This window comes from Salmo trutta, chromosome 17 (assembly GCF_901001165.1).
Source record: "Salmo trutta chromosome 17, fSalTru1.1, whole genome shotgun sequence".
Lineage (NCBI taxonomy): Eukaryota > Metazoa > Chordata > Actinopteri > Salmoniformes > Salmonidae > Salmo > Salmo trutta.
This window is the reverse complement of record NC_042973.1, coordinates 43,265,379-43,286,373: the sequence shown is the minus strand read 5'-3', so window position 1 is coordinate 43,286,373 and position 20,995 is coordinate 43,265,379. Positions and strand designations below refer to the sequence as shown.

The following is a 20,995-nucleotide window of genomic DNA, read 5'->3' as shown; positions in this document are numbered from 1 at the left end:
AGAAACAAAATTGTAGACCTCCACAAGTCTGGTTCATCCTTGGGAGCAATTTCCAAACACCTGAAGGTACCACGTTCATCTGTACAAACAATAGTACACAAGTATAAACACCATGGGACCACGCAGCCGTCATAAAGCTCAGGAAGGAGACGTGTTCTGTCTCCTAGAGATTAACGTACTTTGGTGCAAAAAGTGCAAATCAATCCCAAAACAACAGCAAAGGACCTTGTGAAGATGCTGAAGGAAACAGGTGCAAAAGTATCTATATCCACAGTAAAATGAGTCCTATATCGAAATAACCTGAAAGGCCGCTCAGCAAGGAAGAAGCCACTGCTCCAAAACCGCCATAAAAAAGCCAGACTACGGTTTGCAACTGCACATGGGGACAAAGATTGTACTTTTTGGAGAAATGTCCTCTGGTCTGATGAAACAAAAAGAGAACTGTTTGGTCATAACATTTGGAGGAAAAAGGGGGAGGCTTGCAAGCCGAAGAACACCATCCCAACCGTGAAGCACAGGGGTGGCAGCATCATGTTGTTGGGGTGCTTTGCTGCAGGAGGGACTGGTGCACTTCACAAAATAGATGGCATCATGAGGGAGGAAAATGATGTGGATATATTGAAGCAACATCTCAAGACATCAGTCAGGAAATTAAAGCTTGGTCGCAAATGGGTCTTCCAAATGGACAATAACCCCAAGCATACTTCCAAAGTTGGGTCAAAATGGCTTAAGGACAACAAAGTCAAGGTATTGGAGTGGCCATCACAAAGCCCTGACCTCAATCCCATAGAAAATGTGTGGGTAGAACTGAAAAAGCGTGTGAAAGCAAGGAGGCCTACAAACCCATTTGGAATGGGCCAAAATTCACCCAACTAATTGTGGGAAGCTTGTGGAAGGCTACCCGAAACGTTTGACCCAGGTTAAACAATTTAAAGGTAACGCTACCAAATACTGATTGAGTGTATGTAAACTTCTGACCCACTGGGAATGCGATGAAAGAAATAAAAGCTGAAATAAATCCTTCTCTCTACTATTATTCTGACATTTCACATTCTTAAAATAAAGTGGCGATGCTAACTGACCTAAGACAGGGAATTTTTACTCAGATTAAATGTCAGGAATTGTGAAAACTGAGTTTAAATGTATTTGGCTAAGGTGTATGTACACTTCCGACTTCAACTGCACCTGGCATTGAATTCATTTCTAGGAATAAGGTGATTTCAGAAGAAATTAAATTGACAACCTCCTTATCTGAGAGTAAAATGGGTTTAGGACGTCATTGATAACACATAGGAGGTTGCTTGGGAAACTCTAGCTCAAGCACTTATGGTGAATGGTCAGAAATAACAATACTCTCATAAGTATCATGAATCAAGGTAAGACCCAAGTGCAGACTGTGTGAAGTAACAATGTTTATTGTAACCACAGTGGCAGGCAAACGACAGGTCAAGGCAGGCAGGCGTCAATAATCCAGAGCAGAGGCCAAGGTACATGACGGCAGGCAGGCTCAGGGACAGGCAGTGAGTGGTCAGGGTCAGGAAAGGCAAAAGCCAAAATCTGGGAGGACAAGAAAAAGAGAGACTAGGGCAAACCAGGCACTGAGCAAAAATGCTGGTAGGCTTGCATAAACAAGACCAACTGGCAACAGACAGAAAACATAGGTATAAATACACAGGGGATAATGGGGAAATGGGCGACACTTGGAAGGGGGTGGAGACAAGCACAAGGACAGGTGAAACAGATCAGGGCGTGACAATAAGTAGACCTCCAAAGGTTTGGCAGAAGTTTTTTTGTCCAAAAAGAAGTCATCAATGCGGGAGAATGTTTGATGAATATGAGAAAAAAAGGAATACTGTTTATCTGTACGGTGTAGGAAACGCCAGGCCTCACACATGGCATATTTCTGAAGAAAATATTGAATAAGTAGGGCACATTTAGATGGGCCTGTAGTTCTTCGTGAGGACTTTGTATACTGGGGACATTGTATAGTTGAAATCCCTCCCTAAAATCAACGAATGGGAATCTAAATTGGGTATAGCAGATAAAAAGGTAGAAATGAAACTTGTGTCATCCCAATTGGGAGCATAAACACTAGCCAAAACAAGAGGGGTAGAAAACAGTTTACCGGTTACTATGACGTATCGTCCCTTAAGATCAGCAATAACCTCAGAAGCTACAAAGGGAGTAGATTTATCAACCAAAATGGCAGCACCTCTTGATTTACAATGAAAGTTAGAGTGGAAAAGTTGACCAACCCAGTCCCTACGCATCCTAAAGTGCTCACCCGTCCTCAAGTAATTCTCTTATAGAAAAGCTAAATTTGCATTCAAACCCTTTAAGTGTGTCAGCACTTTCTTACGATTCACAGGGTTGTTAGCCCCTTTGATGTTCCATGAAATGTACTTGATCGTATACAATCCCTCCCATTATACAACCCTGTCATTAGAGCACAGAGTGGAAAAGCAATGGATACCCAAAAACCACAGAATAACTTGTCCCAGAGTAATAATGTATGGTGTAAGATACTTGGAAAAAGTACAGGAAAAAAAACTAAAAAGTAGACAGAATGACAACATTAGAACTGAACAATTCAACCTCCTTCCTCCCCCCAACAACCTCCTCCATCCCAAATAATACCTCCCCAAACGAGGTACAAGCCTAAATAGAACATGCTCTCTTCGCACAGTCTGTAAGAGTGTGGTGTTAAACCCAAACCCTCAGTCCCGCTCTTTAAAGTCGCGTTTTGTGTTAGTGGATCAAGCATCAAAAAGAGAGAAAAAATTAAATGTGAATCCCATGTGCAATCAAAATTAGAAAAACAACACTTGTAGATGTAAATAATTATATTCCCAGTCTTATAACACAGGCATTGAGAGAGAAAATAAATAAAATGTATCAAGGCTCTCAACCAAAAACCTAATTTGAAGTAAGAAAATCGTAGTAAGATGACCAAAAAAAAATATATATACAAATAATAATTGTTTAGTTGGACGATAAGACAAAAAGCGATGTATGTGCAACGTTGAAAGTTTGCTGGGCAAAACCATTCAAAAACATAGAAGTGAAGACCTCCAAAAACGTGTAGCCTCGGAACATTTACTGTTTACTGGGTCGGTACAAACAGATGCGGTAAACAAATAACGCAAAATATTTTGAGTCAGTGAGACACTATGTAAACAAACTGAGTAGGTGAATGAGACAGCATGGAAACAAAGGAGTTACGTAAACCCTTAATACAATGAAATTAAAATTACTGAATGCTTGTAAGGCAAGCACACTAGATGATCAAAACATTAGATCACATCAAATAAGCCTGAGTCGCAGTCCATACTTCACACCTGGATGGTCCCGTAGTAGTCGTTTGACCTGCCCCAAAGCTGCGGCTGCCTGGACACAGTGGGGGAGTAGTCCTGGTAGATAGAGAAGCTCTGTCCTTGAAAGCTCAGAGTGATATTGCGGGCTCGTCTGAGAATCTCCATCTTCTCATGGAAAAGGTGCAGTCAAAGAATGATGTCACGGGGCCTTCCACCATCCCGGGGCTTTGGGTGCAGTGACCAGTGGGCACGATCAATCAGGGGCTTCTCATCCATGGTAAGAACATCCTTCAGCAGCCCAGAAACGAAAACCGTGGCGCGAGGCATTTCCGCTGACTCTGGGACCGATACCAGTCTCAGGTTATTGCGGCGAGAGAATCCCTCTGAACTCACACAACTCTCATGTACCTTTTTCAGATCCACAGCCAGGTGTTTCACATCAGCCTCCAGGGAGGTAGTTAGGTCGGAGACAGTGGTAGCGGAGGTCTCCAGTGCTGCAATCGTTGTAGTGTGCAACTCTGTTGTTGTTTTGAGTGATGTGATTGCTGGCACTGTCTCGTTCCGCCGGATAGTTAGATCTGCTTTTAAAGTATCAGAAACCTCCTGTATTCGGGCCCAATCGTAGCAACTACCTCCGTTTTCATTTCAACTATCTCAGAGCATAGTAGTTTGATGACCTTGAGAATGTTCATTTCAGCGCCGCCAGGCCAAGCCGCACCCCCGGGTAAAGTGTGAGTCTCCGGGCCCTCAGACTCAGGAGAGGGTGTTGATAAGAGTGGTCTTGTAGGCCAGGTTTTCTCAAAGTCATGTTTTTGGCCTTGTGTTTCGTTGACATGCTGACATTCGAAAGCCAAGTAGTCTTGGGTATTATGAAAAGGGATCACCAAACTAATATTTGAAAATAAATACGTTTTTGCTGCAAAATTCACATAAACTTTAAGAATACTGTAGCAGCAAATGGAAAACATGTCAGTCGCACATTGCGCCCCTAGCGACCCCAACCTTGATGATCTTTTTGGCCTTCCTGTGACATCAGGTGCTGTAAGTGTCCTGGAGGGAAGGTAGTTTGCCCACGGTGATGCGTTGTGCTGACCGCACCACCCTCTGGAGAGACCTGCGGTTGTGAGTGGTGCAGTTACTGTACCAGGCGGTGATACAGCCCGACAGGATACTCTCAATTGTGCATCTGTAAAAGTAGGTGAGGGTTTTAGGTGACAAGCCAAATTTATTCAGCCTTCTGAGGTTGAAGAGGCACTGTTGCGCCTTCTTCACCACACTGTCTGTGTGGGTGGACCATTTCAGTTTGTCCGTGATGTGTACGCCGAGGAACTTAAAACTTTCCACCTTCTCCACTGCTGTCCCATCGATGTGAATAGGGGGGTGCTCCCTCTGCTGTTTCCTGAAGTCCACGATCATCACCTTTGTTTTGTTGACATTGAGAGGTTATTTTCCTGACACCACACTCTGAGAGCCTTCACCTCCTCCCTGTAGGCTGTCTCGTCATTGTTGGTAATCAAGCCTATTACTGTTGTGTCGTCTGCAAACTTGATGATTGAGTTGGAGGCGTGCATGGCCACACAATCATGGGTGAACAGGGAGTACAGGAGGGGGCTGAGCATGCACCCTTGTGGGGCCCCAGTGTTGAGGAACAGCAAAGTGTAGGTGTTTCCTACCTTCACCACCTGGGGGCAGCACGTCAAGAAGTTCATGACCCAATTGCACAGGGCCTCAAGCTTAATGATGAGCTTGGAGGGTACTATGGCGTTGAATGATGAGCTCTAGTCAATGAACAGCATTCTTACATAGGTATTCCTCTTGTCCAGATGGGATAGGGCTGTGAGCAGTGTGATGGCGATTGCATTGTCTGTGGACCTATTGAGGCGGTAAGCAAATTGAAGTGGGTCTAGGGTGACAGGTAAGGTGGAGGTGATATGATCTTTGACTAGTCAAAGCACTGACAGAAGTGAGTGCCACGGAGCGATAGTCATTTAGTTCAGTTACCTTTGCATTCTTGGGTACAGGAACAATGGTGGCCATCTTGAAGCATGTGGGGACAACAGACTGGGATAGGGAGAGATTGAATATGTCCGTAAACACACCAGCCAGCTGGTCTGCGCATGCTCTGAGGACGCGGCTAGGGATGTCGTCTGGGCCGGCAGCCTTGTGAGGGTTAACACGTTTAAATGTTTTACTCACGTCAGCCATGGAGATGGAGAGCCCACAGTCCTTGGTAACGGGCCGCGTCGGTGGCACTGTATTATCCTCAAAGCGGGCAAAGAAGGTGTTTAGTTTGTCTGGGAGCAAGACGTCTACGCTTGTTAACGAAGCATGTGACAAATCAAATTTGATTTGAATTACAGCATTACTACAGCTGCGTTCAGACAGGCAGCCCAATTCTGATATTTTATGTAGGCCGACATTGTAAATAAGAATTTGTTCTTAAATGACTTGCCTAGTTAAATAAAGGCTAAATTAAAAAAGTATATTTTTCCCCCACTAATTGGTCTTTTGACTAATCACATCAGATCTTTTCACATCAGAGCCAATTAGTGAAAAACATAACAGAATTGGGCTGCCTATCTAAAAGCAGACTACTAATGTAAAGTGTTACCGAGAGCTGCAGTGAAAACAGTGTGAACAAGGTGTATTCCTGAACCTAGAGTGTGAAAAGGACATCATGTTTTTAATTCTAGAATGCTGAAGAAAATAAACTTTATTGATATATTTAACAAACATTTAAGGGCATTAACCTAATAAAATGAACATTATTTCAAATGATATGTACAGTAATGATTACGTTGTCAGAATCTGTTATATTTTAGAAATGTTTCAATATGTATATTTTATGATAAGACAATAAGCATCCATACAAAACAAACATTATAAATAACAAGATGTGAATACATTTGAATAAATAAACATTATATTGTTATGGCTCATTGCTTTTTCCTAATGGTGTCTTGCACCAGCTACAATTTGGTCTGGGTGTTGAAGTAACATCATTCAGCCACATGTCTGTACTGCATAATGACAGTGAAACAACCTTGATACATGTACAGTATATTTACCATATTTAAAAACATAGTTAACATCCACAACCTTTATATTGACGAAATATAGCAATTCCATAACATATCTATTGAAAAATGGCCTGCAATTAATAGAAGTTACAACGCAATCTTGTATAAAATAATAATTACAATAATTAAGACAGCAATTTTGGTCCATTTTGACATAGGCCTACATAGGAAAATCTAATGCAACTAAAATATTGCAACATCATCAGGCTCAATGCCAAACCAGTTTAAAATTTAACTTTGCAAAAGGGCATCGACACTGTTTCAACCCTGTCACACCATTAAAGAGAAGAATTACCTTGAATGTTGCCAAACTGGCCGACTCCTCATGAACTGCTACTCAAACATGTATTTCTGTATTAATTAAAATAAGATACTTTGGAATGCAGATAAGGAAATGATGGGTGACCTGCCTGAATTGTTTATAGGCTGTAATAAAAACAAGAAGTGCCTGGTTTAAAATGAGCCTGCACATTTTCAGGATCAGCCTGAATCATCATGATTTAATCGGACTTTCATCCCTGACTCAGAGAAAACCCAACTGTTTGAAACGTTCAACGTACTCTCACCGTGCCCTGCCTTTTGCAATGCAAATATTTAGAAGTGCATCATGCCCTTGCATAACCAAAATGTTGGTATCTCACTGTGCTATACACATGGTCTCATCCACCTATCCTCATCAACTCATTCCTGACTTTAGGAAGAACTACCTCAACATATACTGTAACACTCTTTCTACTGACGGGCACAGATCATCTTTCTAATTCACCTCCTTGTCTCAATCTAACATGCTCTTACTCAAATTGTCTTGTGACCACTCCATCCAGACAATGCCAAATCACAAACTCACAAGGACTGAGGCACTGGTGCATGGAGATATCTCCCTTAATGTTATCTCGCAAAAGGTTGCTTCAAACTCAAAGCCCATTTCTCTGGCCTTCCTAGTCAAGTTCTTGGTCAGTGCTTCACTCTTTCGCTGTCTTTTCCACAGCCGTTTTGATAGGACTGCCTGGGCTATTGGAATGCAACACCCGCAAAGGGTCGTCACAAGAAGTGATGGTCTCCTTGGAAACAGCACCAGCTCGTTCTTGGTCCTGCTGCATATCCTGATCAGACATGATGGGCTCTGCTTCTGGGTTCTCTGCTTTGACCTGTTGGCTCCTCTTCTTTCTGTAAACCAGGTGTCTCTTTAACAAGTCATGCCTTTTAACATGGATCTTAGCCCTTTCCAGGTGGAGCAACAATCCGTTGCTAGATGAATAGAACAGGTCAACATGGTTCTCCATCTGCAGGTGCTGGAAAAGGCAGTCTCTCCTGCTGTCCATCATCTGGTGGGGAGTGACAACAGAAACACAACTTGAATTTTACATGAATAGGTTATATTAAATCTACAAAATCATATGGTACAATGAATGTGAATAGTGATTTGATTGTTCCCAGGGCGGCCATTCATGGATGACATTGCCATGCAATACTTACAGAACTGAACAACTTTCCCTCGATGTCCACACATAAGAAGTGTTTACTTTTAAAGTCCAATATTGGCGCACCGACACTTGTTTCTCTTCTTATTGGGAGGACAACTACGGGAAAAAAAAAACACATTTCATGCTGTAAGCATGGAGACAGACAATTTATTCCTTTAGGCAAATGATTTAACAATCCCACAAAATAAGGCACTTTGTTGAATTAGTTCATTTGGACATGGTCAGGACACTTGGGCTCTATTTACAGCTGGCATTAACTGTCAAATGCATTTGTTTTTGCGATTTCTTAATGTAAAAAAACTGGCGCACTGGCATTTTACAGCCCTAACGCCTACCTGTCTAACAACAGCTCGCTTGTCTGAGTGGGAGGGGTGGGAATAGTTGAGGTGTGTCCTTAAAAACAAGTGCAAAACTGACAATTCCATGCAGCGCTAATGGGAAGTTAAGACCCACATAAGCTAGTTAACGATAGCGCAGTTGATAATGGAATGGATTTTGAGAGCTGAAGCGCAGCCTAACCAGCCTCACAGTGTCCATGGAAGAGTGTGCATTTTGTGCTGGTGAATGTCCTATTTAGAAACAGAAAAAAAACGATTGGTTTCAGGCTGGGCCACTCAAGGACATTCAGAGACCTGTCCTGAAGCCACTCCTGCGTTGTCATGGCTGTGTGCTTAGGGTCATTGTCCTGTTGGAAGGTGAACCGTCGCCCCAGTCTGAGGTCCTGAGCGCTCTGGAGCAGGGTTTCGTCAAGGATCTCTCTGTACTTTGCTCCGTTCATCTGTCCCTCGATCCCGACTAGTCTCCCAGTCCCTGAAAAACATCCCCATAGCATGATGCTGCCACCACCATGTTTCACCGAGGGGATGGTGCCAGGTTTCCTCCAGACATGATGCTTGGCATTCAGGCCAAAGAGTTCAATCTTGGTTTCATCAGACCAGAGAATCTTGTTTCTCATAGTCTGAGAGTCCTTTAGGGGCCTTTTGGCAAACTCCAAGCAGGCTGTCATGTGCCTTTTACTGAGGAGTGGCTTCCATCTGGCCACTCTAACATAAAGTGCTGCAGAGATGGTTGTCCTTCTGGAAGGTTCTCCCTTCTCCACAGAGGAACTCTGGAGCTCTGTCAGAGTGACCATCCCCAGATCTGTGCCTTGACAAATTTCTGTCTTGGAGCTCTACGAACAATTCCTTCGACCTCATGGCTTGGTTTTTGCTCTGACATGCACTGTCAACTGTGAGACCCTACATAGACAGGTGTGTGCCTTTCAAAATCATATCCAAACAATTTAATTTACCACAGGTGGACTGCAATCAAGTTGTAGAAACATCTCAAGGATGATCAATGGAAACAGGATGCACCTGAGCTCAATTTCGAGATTGTCATAGCTGAATACCTATGATATAGTTGAATACCTTTTTTTTATAAATTTGCAAAAATGTCTAAAAACCTGTTTTCACTTCGACATTATGGGGTATTGTGAGTAGACTGATAAAAAAAATTTTTCCTCATCAGTTTTAGAATAAGGCTGTAACGTAACAAAATGTGGAAAAAGTCAAGGGATCAGAATACTTTCCGAATGCACTGTATATATAAATAACCTAATGAAATTAGATCTATAAACTTTTTTACATATATAAACCAGTAGGGCAGCCTAAAGATAAATAATCCACTTGGTTAGAGAGAACATTTTTATTTGTTTTATAATTAAGTAGTAACATTTCAAGTGAGTATGTTTGGGGCAATCAATGCATGTCAAAATCATCTATTATTAAAAAACCCAAAAAACTAAGTGAGACTAGGCATTGGTCTGAAGCCGGAAAATAAAGGAAATTCACATGAGCACCACAATGCCTATTCCACCCATGCTCTACCAAGGTTATCCAGCACACAGCTTTGACCTACTACAGTAGCTTTGTTGGTATTGTACTTCCAGCTATGTGTAGGCAGGTTGCTTAGGATTCAAACCTTCTCAAACAGACTAATTCATACTCTTTGAGGAGGTGCTACCACGATAATGTGATTTGTATTGCATGCAAGATAAAGCATTGGATTATTCACACACCACAGTAAGACATTATCCCATTATGCTACTTTTCAAGCTAAATGAAAGCTAACTTTGCTTTTATATGTACAAGACCATCAGGCTTGATTAAGCGGTTTTGTCTTGTAGTAATGTGGGACATGCCTGTATTTCCTTAAACCTTTATTTTAGCAATACATGTCATTTAACATTTAACATAATAACATCCTTTTTTGGTCAGTAGGTGCCCAACATAACAACAGGTGGCGGTGTGTTAGACACAGTAGCTCAGGTAGATATAGCCTGTCTGCATTCCTGATTTCTGTAACTATTAGCTCACCTGTGTAATATTGAATTAAGCTCAGAAACACTTGTGTTTCAAACATGGTCCTGTTTTATCAATCGCTGTGCTCATCAATATACAGTTCATTACTTCTGTTAAAATAATGTGTAGCTTAAAGTTAGGTTTGTACTTGTATTTCTTTTTGCAATAAAGATGGTGATGCAACAATAGTTCACATTTGCCCCAGTCAACTGTAAGTGCTGTTATTGTGAAGTGGAAACGTCTAGGAGCAACAATGTCTCAGCCGCGAAGTGGTAGGCCACACAAGCTCACAGAATGGGACTGCTGAATGCTGAAGGTTGCAACACTCACTACCGAGTTCCAAACTGCCTCTGGAAGCAACATCAGCGCATCACTTATTTTTATAAGAAACATTCATGTGTTGAAAATCCAAAATTGTTTGCAGTCAACTTACACACACACTTATCCCACTAGACATGCCACCAGGGGTCTTTTCACAGTCCCCAAATCCAGAACAAATTCAAGAAAGCATACAATATTATATAGAGCCCTTATTGCATGGAACTTCCTTCCATCTCATATTGCTCAAATAAACAGCAAACCTGGTTTCAAAAAACAGATAAAGCAACACCTCACGGCACAACGCCTGTCCCATATTTGATCTAGATAGTTTGTGTGTATGCATTGATATGTAGGCTACGTGTACCTTTTTTTAAATGTATGTAGTTCTGTCCTTGAGCTGTTCTTGTCTAATGATGTTCTGTGTTATGTCATTCTGTATTATGTTTCATGTTTTCTGTGGACCCCAGGAAGAGTAGCTGCTGCTTTTGCAACAGCTAATGGAGATCCTAATAAAATACCCCAAAAAAACTGTTCGTTGGGAGCATCATGAAATGGGTTTCCACGGCCGAGCAGCCGCACACAAGCCTAAGATCACCATGCATAATGCCAAGCATTGGCTGGAGTGGTGTAAAGCTCGCTGCCATTGGACTCTGGAGCAGTGGAAACGCGTTCTCTGGAGTGATGAATCCCGCTTCACCATCTGGCAGTCCGACAGACGAATCTGGGTTTGGTGGAAGCCAGGAGGACACTACCTGCCGAATGAATAGTGCCAACTGTAAAGTTTGGTGGAGGAGGAATAATGGTCTGGGGCTGTTTTTCATTGTTCGAGCTAGGCCCCTTAGTTCCAGTGTAGGGAAATCTTAACGCTACAGCATACAATGACATTCTAGACGATTCTGTGCTTCCAACTTTGTGGCAACAGTTTGGACAATGCCCCCGTACACAGTGAGGTCCATACAGAAATGATTTGTTGAGATCGGTGTGGAAAAACTTGACTGGCCTGCACAGAGCCCTGATCATCAACCCCATCAAAAATTATTTGGGATGAATTGGAACACCGACTGCGAGCCAGGCCAAATAGCCGAACATCAGTGCCCAAACTCACTAATGCTCTCGCAGCTGAATGGAAGCAAATCCCTGCAGCAATGTTCCAACATCTAGTGGAAAGTCTTCCCAGAAGACTGGAAGCTGTTATAGCAGCAAAGGTGGGAAAACTCCATATTACACCTGACTCTACTATTCATGGTCTTGATGAACCGCTGAGTAGCACTGGGCTTGAACAGAAAAGCCTGCATAACGCTGTGGCTCATCAACAGCAATTTTGATAACTCCTGATACAAACACTGCAACAGAATGAAACTACTGAGAAACGAAACACCTGTAAAATACATTCATTAAACAAGTACAAAACTCTTAAGAAAAATTATGGACATATTTAGAAATCTGAAATGGGACAGGTTCTGTAAATCCTTGAATACAAAACTTCAGCTCAGATGTCCTAAGCGATGCCTACACAGCTGTCCAACTCCAGAAAAAGAACATGTCCTCATTTATAAATGGTAGTGTAAATAGAACACTCACTTTTAGTTTGTGTGTAAAATAAAAACTTGAAAATAAAACTTACATTTCACAAATAGATCACTTTAAAATAAAGCATAGTGTGAAAATAGTTTATTACAGAAAACTAAACTTACCCAGAGAGTTTATGGAGATGGCTTTATTTACATGTCCATTCAAATCCACCTTCAATAAATAATCTCCTAAATCGACAGATGCTGAGCGTTTACCTGTTACTTTAATTGTTTTGCGCGGCTGCGATGGGTCTAGGTGCACAGGGAAACAATTTACCGGCATTGATTGGTGTAGAGCGGCCAGCCAGATCGCGAAGAAAGCCGGGTGCATGTTGGGGAAATGTGCGGGTTCACACGCTAATCCGCGAGGTGCTCCAGCCGCAGTGTTGACCACAATTGACGGCAAAAGAGGCCAAAAGTTATATTTGAAGATTGACAGCTCTGTGACTGGCCCAATCCTGTCGATGTGTTTTTGTCTGACCGGATGTTAGTTTGAGTTTCAAAAACTCATTATATAACACGGCTAACAGTACATTATGCTCGCTTTTACCTAAAAAAAAAACGTGTTAAAAACTATCATGGTCAACAGAATGATATAGTTTATATGTGCGGGAAATTGTGTATGGAATCGTTTAAATCCTACATTAGTAGGGAACTTCACCACCCTCACCTCAAAGGTAACTGGCCCATGTGCCATTCCTGCTCTCTGCTTGAGCAATCGCCTTTACAGTGGTCTGCATTTCTATTGGTTGGTACAGTTTATTTGCATTTTACCTGCAAGTAGAGGTTGCCTACCTGAGGGTCTGGGCTCTCTTTTGTTTTTGCCCCCTAGCCTCTTCCCACTTAGGGACGTTTTTAAAGTACTGGACAGGTTAAATCTCTCTCTCTCTCTCTCTCTCGCTTGCTCTCTCACTCACACACACACACACACACACACACACACACACACACACACACACACACACACACACACACACACACACACACACACACACACACACACACACACACTTCTGTCCAGTTTTGTCCCCTGGCTTATCCTCCTATCCCTGAACACATCTGGAGTGTAGGGGACCAAACGGAACCATATTCTTCCCAAAACGTGGCGATATTTATTTTTGCCAGAGGGGGGAGCCCCAGCTGCACACACACATCAAGGTAATAGGAGTCTGCTAAAAATTGCAGTATAATCCTTGAAAGAGTTCAGTTTACTTATCGATTGCCACGAAGAAACACTCGCTGGCATATTTTATTTTGAATAGTGTATAATATACTTCTCAATCTAAAATACTCAGGGTGGCCTTGACAAAATCAATACATAGGAGGTTCCATCATATGCTAAATCCAGTTCACAATTGACATGAACCATAGGCATAACAACAACCCATATAAAACATGTTTTATTATTATTGCAGGAATACAGTTGACTGTTGTGCACAGCACATACGTACAAAAATAAAAGGAAAACCATTTTTTATATATTAGTATTCTTACTCGTCAACGTATTTTTTCAGAAACAAATGATTGGAGAAGTCTGTTTTTCCAAACTCATTTACAATCATTTCAATAAATCGGAACTAAGGCAGAAGGTAAGGTATATGTTAAAAAAGACGAGGGGGATTTAGAGGATGCACACTCCCCTCAGTGCAGGAATATAAAACTGAGCGAGAACACAAACTAAGGCTGCCGACACACAGGGTACACACAGACTCACTACTGGCACCTTCGCACAAGTTGCAGAGCCCGCAATGGATTGCATTGTAAGTTACTGTAGGCTTGAACACCATTTGAGTATCTAACACTCTTTGTGCAGCTTTAATGCATTTAGTACAAAGACTTGTGTGTAGGTCTAACAGGTGTACACTGAACTAGGTGCCCTTACTGACATAAGAAACCATTTTGAATGAGGCACAATTCTCACACATCTCTATTTCAGTTCATGTATTTGCTTGTTAATAATAATAATAGATTTATTTTATATAGCGCTTTTCATACAAAATCTCAAGGTTTTCCAGATAGTGTCCTGTTGTCCATATGGACCGGCAAAAAAAAACATGCATGATAAATACAATAGGATGTTGTTGCACCACCCAGATGAAATGAAACCATGAATCCTGCTACGTCATCCCAGAAAGACACATGCAAAACAGTAGAAAAGCTCGTTTTCATTCATTCCACAATCCTGAATAGATCATTATCAAGACATTTTTCAGTTACATTGTGACAATATAGGTAGGCTTGATCTGGTGCTATCTGTAGAGATAACTCTACTTGGAAGACTGAGCAAAACTTCATAACGGCCCACATCCAAAACAGCCTTTGTGTTACATATTTTCATTGCCTGCCATCCTCTTTGTTTGCCATCCTCCATGTATACCATCTTCCTTGGAAGTAGTGCTTTGCTCGCACTGCACAGCAAGACAAATCCATTTTATTCCTGACCCAAGGTGAATTGATCTGATAAGACCTCTGCTTTCTCTTTTGCTGTGGCAGATATAGAGTATGATGGGTGTACACATGGATGCTTTCTGTGTTCCATCTCAACTAGACACTGCATCGAGCCTGCAGCCTGTCTCTTCCTACTACAAGTACTTGGGTGAAGGTAAGTACCAGCTCAAATCCATTTTACAGTTGGCTACCAATGAATGCTGTGTTGGAATAAGAACTGAACAGGTGTAAATGTAAAAGAGGTAAAAGATGACAACATTTCTTATGGATTTTACTCTGACGCACCAAACATACCTATAGCACTGTAATAACCAAAGATAAACCGTCTTTAAATCAGATTATGCCACTCTATTCCCAATAAGTCCATGCTCATTGCCCACCAGTCAAAGAGAGGTACAGAATCATCAAACCACTTACACCTAAAAATCACTGTATGTCATTCATGCGAGGTTTTCTTCGAGCTGCATATCAACCATGAATAAATGAAGGAATAACAGAGTGAACATAGGTCAAAAGGGAAAAGAGATCCGGGTCAACCTGAACATCACGTGCCTAGACACAGTGAAAGAAGTCTATGACTGACCTTGGACTAAAATGGCTCCGGATGGGAGAGGAAGGATACTTCTGGAATCTCATGGCCATTGTTGAACAGCGCAACATTTACTGCAGAAATGGAGATACTGTAAGTGCAACAACAGAAATCGAACCAGCGCACAAGTTAAGGTTTCAACCCTCATCAGTTTCAAAAGGAATCAATCGGTTTGATTTCTACAGCAGGCTCCCTTTAGTCCAAGACCAGGCACATACACACATTTCAATCTGGTCTGACCATCTAGCCATCACACACTTAGCTTCATAAAACCATCTAGCCTCATAAAAGCCAGGATTGTCAAGCCCCCTAGGATGGTGGGTCTCCAGTTCTAGCTTCCCTCATCAACGGCTATGAGCTCGGACACAGAGTCTCAATTAGTCTCTCAATTACTTGATTGATGTTATTCTGAAAAGAAAATAAACTGAAGATACTTGTGGGCCTCTAGGTTCTGGGCTAAAGCCCTCTGGAGTGTATGAGGTTAGTGATGACCTGCGTGTCGTCCCTATTTCTGACTGAGGGGCGCATTTCTCGCATGCAAGGGAAGGGGCCGGCAAGTAGGAATCAAAGGCACACACCATCTCATCACAAAGCAAGGAAACAAACAGGTGCTCTAGTTACCCTTACCATACAATGGTCTAATGTTGACACAGAGGATGGAAAATGTCTAGTCCTTGATTGATAACGACAAAAGTTCAAAGTAAACAGGCATTCTTCTCAGTAGAAATTTCATGCACACATTTTTTTCATTCGGGGACGTGGCGCTTTGAGGTAATAAAAAGTATCCATTCCACTTCTAGAGGCTGAGCTGTCATCCACTGACAGGGCAAGGTCTCCACCAGTTATTGCAAGCACCCATATAAAGTGAAGGGGACAGACGAAGCTTCTCTACCCCTTATATAATACGTATTAAAATAAAAATAATAAGCAGCAAATAATGGCATATCCATAAGTTGTAAAACAAAGTAAGCTACCGAAATGTACATACAAAAGACTGAATAAATACCATCATATATAGTGGTATTTCTTTCTTTTGCAGTCCATTTGTATTGGTGTATGCATGTATACAGTATAATGTTACCTGGAAAACAATCCACATGTGCAAATAAGTGAGTTGTTGCCAGTTTTTCTCATATTCGGGGAAGGAAGTGTGTAACAGTCATGGCAGTGGTGGCCTTTTTGCCTCTCTTCAGACGGCCATGCTTGCTGAGAGCGATGTAGGAGCCTCTGTAAACGGAAGACTCATAGGCATTGTAGTTGTTTGGCAGCATGCTCTCTCTGAACTTGCACTCATCATGGAAGACTGTCTGAAAATAGCAAAGGAGAAAAAGCCTAAGAAAATGCGTGGCCAGGTGTAGTTTCCCAGTTAGCAGTTTGATATGGTTGTACAGGATGCACAGAAAAATACTTGCCATGCAATCATTTCATCCTCATCCGGGATTGGTTCACATGTAAAGTAGGGGAGCCATGCACTAATATATTGGAGGACATTTGGGGCTGATAGCAGGCCATGAACCTGCAAACCTTTGTCTCTGAAGACTAGCGCATCTCTTGCTCAATCTAAAATTCATAAGAAACAAAAGTGTTTATAAGACCGTAAACGTATGTCCTTGAGGCGATATCTAACGAAAATTACATTTACCACATATTTTTTTGAAAACTGGAATAGAAAACTTTAAATCAACTGAGATCATCTTGAAATATCATATTAATTCAATTTCAAAGGAAATTACAATGTGAATGTTGCTGTTTTGGAGTAATTTGTGCTATTGGGAGCATGCTAACAGAGGCCCTACCACTCCCATACTTTGTGCTTGATAAAGACAAGGCTAAACTGCAGCTTACTGAACAAAAACAAATGTTGGTTTGTTTACTCCCTGGGTCTATTGACTTATTTTTGTGTATTAATAAGATGACGCAAATGTCAACCATCCCTTTAAACATCAATAACTGGGGTATTAAGCACAGGTAGCACTGCTGTGCCACATATTTCTCACCCATATGGGTCATTAATTAGCATATTAACCGATGTGTTATTTGTGAAATTATTGATGTCAAAATGTTTTTCATTGCATACACTTGTAAGTGTATTTTCTTGGTGACTGTGCGCAATTGGAGAGTTGTGGGCCTTCTTGTGCGCATCTTGCACTTTGTTAATTGCTAATCGTGTTTGTTTAATTGTCTAAACAATTCTCTGACAATATTTTTCAGAGTATTTGTTGGATAGACATGTTTGAAAATGTTCTGCAATAATACGTTGTGAAAAGACGGGATGTGCTGGGACTTCCAACAAGACTGCCTGATGACGTCCGTCAGAGATACCCTAATGGAATCACTTTTGAAATCGTCATTCCTGACTCTTGGTTCAATGTCCATAATCAAAGGATGCACTTCAATCAGTGATAGCAATAGCCTATAAGTGTAACGTAACATGTAAATAGGCCTAATATTCATCTTTAAAGGACTAATTGCATACAGTCCCAGGTCCCGATGACAGGTTCTGGAGTATCGGGGGGCTTTCCCTCGCACGCAGGGCCATATTACAGCGCGTGACACAATTATGCGTCTGTTAACCTCATCATTATAGCCGAAGGCAAATCGACCATGAACAGACCCTTAGCTCATTTACTGCCTATCAGTTCAAAAGAATGCACAATAAGATTGGGGGAACATATCGTTAACAGTACCAAATAGCCTACCATTCCATTATCATATTTCTTCTCACATAATTCACAGCACACGTTAATTCAAATAGGCACACCCAATAGTTTAAATGACATGCAAATAAAACCCGACCAGTCATAGCGTAATTGCAAAGACCACTATTCTCGGAGCCATTAACAAATATTGCAGGAAAAGAAATGGAATAGCCAACTGTGCACACCTACCGTTCCGTATAACCTTCCTCGGCTATTCATTGCGACAAACAGCTCACTCCTTACCCCATACAAGCTAATCACTCCTCGCTCTACCGTTGAGATCTCTATTAGACCTAATTGAACAAAATACCAGATATTAGATATTGGGAAAATACATCCGATCAGATAGGCACAAAATATGGTTCATAATGGTTATAGCATATGCTGTGCGTCTGTGGGTGTAACCTTGCAGATTGCTACGCAGGATGCTGAGTCTTTGTTCTATATCAATTCCCACGTTCAATTGTCGATATATGCTCAGAAGTGTATAGGTTTAGGCTATCATGTAGGCTTAATAATTGCCCCTTTGGACGTACACGGTGACTGTTAGTTTCTGGGCCGCTGTAGGAGCCAGTGTAAAAATAGGTTGTTGTCTAAATACGTCCATACATTCATGTCATGTTTGAGATTAAGGAGATAGTTAGCACTGATGGATACTGTTTTTAATAGATTTGTCTTTGCTCTAGAAGACATTCAATGCTCCCTTCGCGGCTGATGACATATCATGCAAAATGGGCTATAGATGCTGTTAAATCCATAATTATTGACGACGGCCCCTTCATGTGATGTATATTGCGTTACATCTTTGGAAGCAACTCACTGTACTGGTTTTCATTATGTACACCATTTATCCTGCCGTCTGGGAGGACCTGAAGGTGAAACCCAATACCCACGTTGCAGTAGAGCCTCCGGACTCTTTTGATACCTAGCAAATAGTCACTCTCCCAGTTCAGGTCCGATCTCTCCCCCGAGATGCCCAGAATGGAGCGGGAGAAGAGGGTCTCCCATCTTTTCTCCAATAACGTTGCATTTGTCCTGCTTGGAATAGGATATGATGACACAATCCCCACTATGAACCCCAAGAGAACAATCGCAGTCAACGTCCAGTGCGTGCTGGCCTCGTAGGACATACTGATGAGGAACCTTTGCGCAATGGCCATCCGGTTTACCTTCGGGGCACGTGGTCAAAATGAATGGCCCTAAAAATACCACTCTTCTTGTTTTTCTTCCTTCGGCATGCTGGCAGAGGATTCTTTTTGGAACGCGGATCAGGGGTCTGGGCATGAGACGACAGCCCCAATGCAGAGGAGTAGAAATGGGAGTGCGCGTGGCAGTGCTTGAGATGGTGGCGGTGATGATTACCATGTTTTGCAGCTCCGCGCCTCCCTCTCTCTGTGGGCAACGCAGGCCGTGGAGAACACCACTCACCAAAACCCTGTTTCACCTTGCCAGGCTATCGCATCTCTAGATTACATCATGGTGAGTTCACTGCTGCCCCTTCGAATAATACAAGGGCGGAGGATGGGGAGAGTGAAGTTGCATGCAAGCAAGAAAAGAGGCGCTGAACTGCAGTGCCAAGTCTGTGGAGAGTTCAACGGAACACTGTCACAGCGCCCGTGAAACCGAGGAAGGGAGAGATCTCATTGGGTGGCGTTAAGCAACTGCGGAACATGATGGACACTTTGGCAGCTCCCAAATTGGGTCGGTGGTCATATGTCTGACAGGCTGCTTCCTTATTTAGAAGGAAGGTGTAAAAACAGTCCACTTGTCACCGGAGAGCAATGGCACCCTTGGTTCAAGAACTTTCCCAACCAATTCTTATCTTAAAACACTTGAATAGGCTTACAATTAAAGTAAGATGCATTCATGAGCACAGTGGTGCGTAATTTAGCTACCCGAAACGTCTCTCCTAGACTATTCCTTCCCCTGAAACATGCATATCATATTTTCTTTGTAATGATGACACCGTGGAGCATATGCCTATACGTCAGTGGCGCGCTTCCACCGGTCCCCTCAATGTCATCCAGTTGGTTGGGAATTCCAATAGATGGCGCTATTTCCAAGGTTTTAACTGTGCTTCATGCGCAACCATCATTGACCATAGTTCAAATCATTTCGACAGACTACAAAGTTGTTCTCAGTGACATACACAATCTCAGACAAGCATTTTACAATGCAGTACATTTATTTTGTATTAAAAAAAATCTATTTGGTGACTGCACAATACCCAAGCTGAGGCATTTCTATTCCAAATACAATTATATGATTTTTCTGAAGGCTGAAAACACAAAGAACAACACATTTGGAGCATCAATTAAAACTGAGGACATAATAGCAGATTCATAATTATACAGTCCTCAGCAAATAGGACCAATGTGAATAGATCCCTGATTAAGTCTTATACACCCCAGCATATTTACAAAACTGTTTTGTCAATTAACCAAAGCCATCTTCTTAAATGTGACCCTTGGCACTTTCTATCTTGAGACCCAACTAACCTAAACACTGGGCATTTGGACACATAATTAAAGGACCACAACACTGTTGCTAAGTTATTGAAATTCAATGGTTACTTACACTACATGACCAAAAGTATGTGGACACCTGCTTGTCTAACATCTCATTCCAAAATCATTGGCATTAATATGGAGTTGGCCCCCCCTTTGTTGCTATGACAGCCTCCACTCTTCTGGGAAGGCTTTCCACTAGATGTTGGAACATTGCTGCGGGGACTTGCTTCCATTCAGTCACAAGAGCATTAGTGAGGTCGGGCACTGATGTTGGGCGATTAGGCCTGGCTCGCAGTCGGCGTTCCAATTCATCCCAAAGGTGTTCAATGGGGTTGAGGTCAGGCCTCTGTGCAGGCCAGTCAAGTTCTTCCACACCGATCTCAACAAACCATTTCTGTATGGACCTTGCTTTCTGCACAGGGGCATTGCCATGCTGAAACAGGAAAGGGCCTTCCCCAAACTGTTGCAACAAAGTTGTAAGCACATAATCGTCTAGAATGTCATTGTATGCTGTAGCATTAAGATTTCCCTTAACTGGAACTAAGGGGTCTAGCCCGAACCATGAAAAACAGCTCCAGACCATTATTCCTCCTCCACCAAACTTTACAGTTGGCTCTATGCATTCGGGCAGGTAGCA

The 20,995-nt window shown here is 42.1% G+C and overlaps 2 protein-coding genes across 3 annotated transcripts; both read right to left on the bottom strand.

The window, feature by feature from the left end:
- Positions 1–6,009: 6,009 nt before the first annotated feature.
- Positions 6,010–12,824, bottom strand: LOC115152237 (fibroblast growth factor 23). Of its 2 annotated transcripts, none has more exons than XM_029696883.1 (3): positions 12,783–12,824; positions 7,871–8,002; positions 6,010–7,719 (listed from the first exon to the last, which is right to left on the bottom strand). In XM_029696883.1, the coding sequence occupies exons 1-3, from the start codon at positions 12,807–12,809 to the stop codon at positions 7,357–7,359; spliced, it is 522 nt and encodes a 173-aa protein (XP_029552743.1). In that variant the 5' UTR covers positions 12,810–12,824; the 3' UTR covers positions 6,010–7,356. The 2 variants fall into 2 exon arrangements, with proteins under 2 accessions (XP_029552743.1, XP_029552742.1); XM_029696882.1 differs by having other exon boundaries at positions 7,871–7,974; positions 12,236–12,783.
- A 679-nt stretch (positions 12,825–13,503) lies between these two features.
- Positions 13,504–19,552, bottom strand: LOC115152235 (fibroblast growth factor 6). Its single transcript, XM_029696881.1, has 3 exons — positions 18,669–19,552; positions 18,038–18,141; positions 13,504–16,456 (listed from the first exon to the last, which is right to left on the bottom strand). The coding sequence occupies exons 1-3, from the start codon at positions 19,006–19,008 to the stop codon at positions 16,280–16,282; spliced, it is 621 nt and encodes a 206-aa protein (XP_029552741.1). The 5' UTR covers positions 19,009–19,552; the 3' UTR covers positions 13,504–16,279.
- Positions 19,553–20,995: the final 1,443 nt, after the last annotated feature.